Source organism: Asparagus officinalis, chromosome 2 (assembly GCF_001876935.1).
Source record: "Asparagus officinalis chromosome 2, Aspof.V1, whole genome shotgun sequence".
Taxonomy (NCBI): domain Eukaryota; kingdom Viridiplantae; phylum Streptophyta; class Magnoliopsida; order Asparagales; family Asparagaceae; genus Asparagus; species Asparagus officinalis.
In genome coordinates this window covers 54,238,010-54,245,384 of record NC_033795.1, presented here as the reverse complement: position 1 = coordinate 54,245,384, position 7,375 = coordinate 54,238,010, and the positions used below count along the sequence as shown (strand labels likewise).

Here is a 7,375-nt window from a genome sequence, read left to right as displayed (position 1 = left end):
AGTGGGGAAGGAGGGTGGGGGTCTGGTTTTTTGGTCACAACCAGAGGGAATGAGCGGAAGGGGGAAGATGAGCGTCGGGTGAAAAGCAGCCCTTTTTTTGCACGGGACTAGTACTCCCGTGCAAAAAAAAGTCGATTTTGCTAATTTTTCTGTTAAGCGGTCGTTTTTGCTCATTAAATTCGAAATACGGTCGTTTTTCAAAATTTATCCAAGCCTAAAACATGCATAAAAGCTCAAAATAATGAATCAAACTTCTTTCTTTAGATTAACCATGTTTTAAAATCATTCTCAGATCTTAATTACATCTGTAAAATTCATTCTCAACCTTTTTAGCATGAAAAGACCTAATTTTTATACATATAATTCAAAAAAGTTGTCTTCTATTCATAATCTAGTCGTTTAGGCTCTACAAAACATGTTTAAATCTCTTTAAAAATATTTTAAAAACTGGGAGGGGGATTAGCAAAGATGATACTCGCTTTAGATTATCAAAAAACATTTTAGAAGCAAGGTTGAAAGAGATCTCCACTCCAAAAACCAAAAACCAAGAAAAATCCCGCTCGAAAGTATCTAATCTTCTCCAAGAAATCAAACTAAGGTTTGGGCGGTTTGGTGGCGGTTAGGGTTCTTAGGAAAACTGAGAAAAACGTGAAAAACTCATATATATATATATATATATATTTATTTATATATATAGGAAAACGAATATGGGTTTAGAAATTCGAAACCAACTCAAAACAGAGCAAACAGCTCTCTGTAGGTTTCGCAGTCGACCATGGCGGTTACTAAATATCAGTATATCATAATTAATCTCAAATTAATATATCATTCAAAAATTATCGGGGTTTAACATTCACCCCCCCTTAAGAGGATTTCGTCCTTAAAATTCCGCAATCGCATCACAAAGCTTAATAACTGGGAAAACTCATTAAGAAGGTGTAATTCATATTAAGAAACCCTTCTGCACATATCTCATAGTATTAGCACAATGATATTTAAAGTTAACAACCTAGAATGCAAATATTCGCACCTCAATCCTTAACTAAATGAAATTAGTACATCGAGCGAAATAATCCAAACAAGGAAACCCTCATGTATATACCATATATTTTTCAAATGATTAAGGACTAGGTGACAATAGCCCCATTCTAGTGTTAAAGATGAATATAACTATCTCAAAATCATCATAAATCATAAGAAAACAAAATCTAAACAATTTACCTGCTCAAACAGGTGTGGGTAGTCACGAAGCATATCCTCCTCACTCTCCCAAGAAATCTCCTCAGATCCTCTCCAGTTCCATTGGACTTTCACCAAAGGAATCACTTTATTTCTAAGCATCTTGTCCTCTCTAGAAAGTATACAATCTGGGATCTCAATCGTAGTCAAATCATCTGAAGCTCGATCTCTGGAGCATCCAATACTCACTGTCTCTCCTCATTATGAAGGTGCCTCCAGAGCATAGAAATGTGAAATACGTCGTGCATACTAGACATCGATGCTGGAAGATCTAGTCGATAAGAAACAGCCTCAATACGCTCAACAATCCGAAAAGGACCAATAAATCACGGGGCAAGCTTTCCCCGTCTGCCAAATCGCTGCACACCCTTCATCGGGGATATCTTCAGCATAACATAATCTCCAACCTGAAACTCTAAAGGTCGTTGTCTATGATCTGCGTAGCTCTTCTATCGACTCTGAGCGACTAGAATATGCTCCCTAATCAATGCTACCTTTTCAGTAGTCTGCCTCACCAGCTCTGGTCTAAGCAACAAGCTATCCTCCAGCTCTGCCCAACATATAGGGGATCTACAAGGCCTCCCGTATAGTGCCTCATACGGAGTCATACCAATCGTCGCTTGATAACTATTGTTATAAGCGAACTCTATCAATAGAATATGATCCTCCTAGATGCCCTAGAAATCAATAACACAAGCCCGTAGCATATCCTCCAATACCTGGTTCACTCTCTCTGTCTAACCATCCGTCTAAGGGTGAAATACACTACTGTGCAATAATCTGCTGCCAAATGAATTCTGGAAACTCCTTCAAAAGTGCGAGGTGAATACTAATCCTCGATCTGACACAATCGTGTCTAGAAGTCCATACAGTCGAACTATCTCCCGAATAAATATCCTTGCATATGCCTCGACGGTATAAGTGGTCCTCACTAGAATAAAATGTGCATACTTCGTCAACCGATCCACTATCACCCAAACTGAATTGTTCCCCTTCTTCGACTTCGGAAACCCCACAATGAAGTCCATAGAAATGTCCACCCACTTCCACTCTGGAATGGGTAAGGGCGGAAGTGTTCCTGCTGGTCTCTGGTGCTCTGCCTTCACTTGCTGACAGGTAAAACACTTTGCCACATAATCTGCAAATGTCTCTACGCATACCACTTCACCAGAAATGTCTCCTCAAGTCTTTGTACATCTTGGTGGTTCCTAGATGCATTGTATATCGGGTACGATGTGCTTCATCAAACAACTTCTTCAGCTCCACACTAGCTGGCATAACTAATCGACCCTTCATTCGAAGGCCTCCATCTGCTCCGATGGTCCAATCATCCATGGGCTCTTTGGAAATCTTCTCCTTCCAGATTTTAATCCAAGAGTCCTCTAACGGAGCTCTGACTACTTTGTCCCTCCAAGATGGCTGCACTGATATAGCTCCTAAATATACGCTGGTCCCGCCAAACTCTAGCCTAAAGTCGAACTGGCTAAGAGTGAGAAGATGTCTATACAATAAGCCCCTCAAAATCACAACCTAATGTCGACACTTCCTACTCAAAGCATCTGCTACGACATTCTAATTCCTCGGATGATACTGAATCGTGAACTCATAGTCCTTGATGAACTCAATCCATCGCCGCTGCCTCTGATTAAATTCCTTCTGGGAGAAAAGGTACTTCAAACTCTGATGGTCTGTGAAAAGCTCGAATTGTACTCCATATAAGTAGTGTCTCCACGCCTTCAGCGCGAATACAACCACTGCTAACTCTAAATCATGAGTGGGGTAGTTCTGCTCATGAACTCTCAACTACCATGAAATGTATGCTACTACCTTCTGAGTCTGCATAAGAACACCTCCCAAACCTGCTAATGACGAGTCCGTGTACACAACAAATGTCCTGTTACTGCTCAGAATAGTAAGAACTGGCATCGTAGTCAACTTAGCCTTCAAGGTATCAAAAGCCTTCTAGCACTTCATGCTCCAAGTAAACTGTACACCCTTCTTTATAAGGCGTGTAAGGGGCATCGCAATCTTTGAGAAGTCCTGAGTGAACTTCCTGTAATATCCGACCAATCCCAAAAACCTACAAATCTCGATAACCATTTTTGGCGATTCCCAATCAAGTACTGCTGAAACCATAGCTGGGTCTACCGCTATGCCCTCTCTGCTGACAAGATGGTCAAGAAACCTCACCTCAGAAATCCAAAACTCACACTTGCTAAACTTAGCATATAGCTGATGTTCACGCAAGGTCTGCAAAGCCAAACGTAGATGTTGCCCATACTCCGACTCCGATCTTGAATAGATAAGATATCATCAATGAACACAATAACGAACTGGCCTAAAAATAGATAGAAGACCCGGTTTATCAAATCCATGAATACCGCGGGTGCATTGGTCAACCCAAATAGCATAACAAAAAACTCGAATACCCATATCGAGTCAGAAAGGTAGTCTTGGGAATATCCATCTCCCGAACCGGCAACTGATGATAACCAGAACGAAGATCAATCTTCTAGAAATACTATGCTCCCTACAGCTGATCGGACAAGTCATCAATCCAAGGCAAGGGATATATATTTCGGATAGTGACCTTGTTCAACTTACGGTAGTTGATACACAATCACATACTACCATCCTTCTTCTTCATGAAGAGGACCGGCGCTCCCCACGGAGAATAACTTCGACAAATAAAGCCCTGAACTAATAACTTATCCAACTGGATCTATAACTCCCTCAGCTCAGTAGGTGCTATGCGATAGGGTGCTCGGGATATCGGGGCTGTGCCCGACTACAACTCAATACAAAACTCAACCTCTCTTACAGGAGATAACCCAGGTATGTCCTGAAAGACATCCTAAAAATCTAAGACAACTCTAGTCTTGCATATATCCACATTCTGATCCCGAAGCATCACCTCCTCGATGTACGCCACTAATGACTCTGCAAACTGGTTCCCCTAAGAGGTTGCCACAACTAACTCGGACCCATCAGACGCTCACAACTTGACTGTTTTCGCAAAACAGTCGATACTGACGTGGTAGGAGGATAGCCAATCCATACTAAGAATCACATAGAATTCAGACATATACAACACGATCAAATCAATCGCGAACTCAGAATCATCCAAGCTGACGATGCATCTCCTACAAACATTCCCTAACAAAGACATCTCTCCCAACGGAGTAGATACAGATAAAGAAAAATCTAACGGCTGAGCTACAAGCTGAAGTCTAACTGTAAAATCATAGGAGATAAAAGAATGTGAAGTGCCAGATTCAAAAAGAATACGTGCTGGAAAGGAGTTCACATGGAATGTACCTTCCACCACAGCTTCGCTCGCTCCATGATCGCGAGGAACAACTGCATACACTCTACCGGTCTACTACTTTGCATCATCTGGAGTGAATGATGTTATCTGTCTCTGTTGGGTCTCCTGGACCGCTCGAACCTGTCACTCAATCATTAGGACTGCTGAGGGTTCCTAAATCCTCAACTGCTGGCCCTGACCACATCCCTGAGTGCGGTTCTACAGATGCTGCTGAGTCCTGCCCTGCTGGCCTGCTGCGGGTGCACTGCGACACTGTGCTGTTCTGTGTCCAATCTTGTTACAATTGTAACAATCTTCCTAAAAAAGGCGGTGCTACTGTGCTCTCTGGTCTTGCTAATGGCCCTTCTTATGGGGACCCTGTTGATGCGGACCCTTACCCTGCTGATGGGGTCCTCCTGAGCCTCCAAATGGTCTCATACCTTTTCCTTTCTCTTCGGACTGTCCTGATTTACCATTGTCCTTGCCCTTGATGAATATGGCTATATCTATCTCCTGAGCCATTATAGCATCTGCCACCTCTCGCACTGAACGAAACCTCCAAGATACTATATACCGGCGCAACCCTGGACGAAGTCCCATCAGGAACATCTAAGCCTGTCGCTCCTCTGTGTGCCACATGCCGGTGAATCTAAGCAATGACATGAACTTACTCTCAAAGTCCATGACATATATATCTCCCTGCTCTAACCGAGCCAGCTCTAACTCCTTTCCGGCTTTCGCTGCAGCCGAAACATACTATTTATCAAAAAGATATATAAAAGTCTCCCACGAAACTGACATCCTCTGCTCTGGGGTGAAACAGAGTCTATACCATCCTCCTGCATCGCCTTTGAGGCTGAAAGCCGCTAGCCTCTACTTCTGTACAGAATTAACATTCAACATATCCATGATGTTACTCACATCTTCCTTTCATTTGTGTGCGACAATAGAATCTGTCGAATCGTGGAACTCGGGTGCTTTCAACTTCTGATCAGCAATTCCATCATCTACTTGGGGTAGTGGTTCAACTGCTGGTGTCCTCTCTGGTATCTCCTCACGAATGGATGACTCCTAAACGGTTGTCTCCTCATGAACGGAAGTCTCCTGTCAAACCTGGTCTGCTAGCTGCTCCTCAATAGTCGCCAAACGAGTTGCCAAGGGTGCTATGAGATCCACTAAGTACTGTGGAGCCTGCTGTGGCTCGGGCTCCCTATCATCCTGCTCAACTCCCTGAGCACGAGTAACTCAGCATCCACGACCTCTTCCTGACATTTTTAATTCCAAAATAAAGCTTATTACGCAGTAAATAGGATCTTAAGCATGAAACATATAACATATACCAATAAGTAAATCATATCACATATTCCTCATAGCATTCTTTATTAATCAAAGCAAATAGTTCATAAAAAAATTTAGATTTTCCGTGTACATATATAGTACGTCCTCACTCATACTAAGGATTCCTAGCGGACTGTATACATGATCCCTAGGAAACTCTATCCTAACTACACAATATGACACAGGGATATTCCTAAGGATATTGAAAACTAGAGCTCTGATACCAACTGTGACGTCCCAGGGTTCACACAAGGTTGTAGTCCTAGATGAAACCCGGATTATCAAACCTGCCAAACACCAACCACCATGCTATGACATGTGTCACCATCATAATTATTATCTTTCTAGAGGAAACAATAAATAAGTGAAGGTATAGATAGGCAAAAATAGAAATAGGCAACACTGGATATACACAGAAGAATCATAAGAAATATCAATAATGAGCCCAACTAAAATAGAATAGAAATATCTCTGAGTATAAACTGGATCTCAAATACAATGAGTCAAGTAATCATAATAAATAGATGATCCCCATTAAGCTTCAATAATGAAAGTTACAATCAGATGACTTTGATGTCAACAAATGAAAGCTACAAATGGAGGATTTTTCACATAGATCGAGAAGAGTTACGATTCAACGACACTTTCGAAGACTGATGAAAAATCTATTCAGTGGTCTTCACAATCAACAGTGAGAGTTACAATCTGACGACTTTCACACCCCACAACAGCTAAAGCGAGGGATTACTTGCAATGCTCTACAGAAGAGGTTACAAGTCAACTAGTCCCTTCTAAAACACGAAACTCATCTTCGCATTACAATTCTTGAAACGTAGGCGAACCCCGCGTTTCCAAACTACAATAAGCAAAACGCGAGCGGCCCTCACGTTTTTGACGTTCAATCAACACCCAACTCTGTGTTTCTCAATTCCAAGACGCGGAGTTAGGGTCCTGAATGCCAAATTAGGCATTTGACTCATTCAAACATGAGTCGAACAGTTTCAAAACTATTTTCCCACGATCCGAGAAAATCACGCCCACTCAGGAGCGGATTAAGGGGGCAGTTACAACCCTTATCCTCTTATAAAACCTCAACAAACTCAACAGAGAAAGGGGTTCGGAGGTCCGGATTAGGGGGAGGTTGAAGATTTTGAAATCAAAACCGTATAACGGATGAATTATTTGGAGATAGAAGATTTAAATCAGATTCAGAAGATCAAATTAAAGAGGATCCTTCAACAACAGCAAATCTTCTTGGCTATTAACCGAATTTTCGATTCTAACAACTCTTTTCATGGAGTTCTAACTCGTTCTGAGTTCTTAAACTCGTTAAGAGTTATTCCTTAAATTTACCATGAAAGTTCATCATTCCCATGAGATAAAAGATGGTCGGATCGTCAACGGAGAGCAAATTCGACGCAAACATTCGAAAGAGGCACTCCATCGCTATCAAGAAGAATCCAGTTTTAAACAAATGGGAGAATCCAGATC

General features: G+C 41.7%; 1 protein-coding gene across 1 annotated transcript in view; it reads right to left on the bottom strand.

The window, feature by feature from the left end:
- The window catches only part of LOC109831184, a 13,602-nt gene extending 10,437 nt beyond the window's left edge, over window positions 1-3,165 (bottom strand). The window contains exons 1-4 of the mRNA XM_020398519.1: window positions 3,067-3,165; window positions 2,831-3,024; window positions 2,435-2,722; window positions 1,222-1,351 (exon numbers count right to left, since the gene is read on the bottom strand). Coding sequence (XP_020254108.1) covers window positions 1,222-1,351; window positions 2,435-2,722; window positions 2,831-3,024; window positions 3,067-3,165 — 711 coding nt within the window. The remainder of the gene's footprint in view (window positions 1-1,221; window positions 1,352-2,434; window positions 2,723-2,830; window positions 3,025-3,066) is intronic.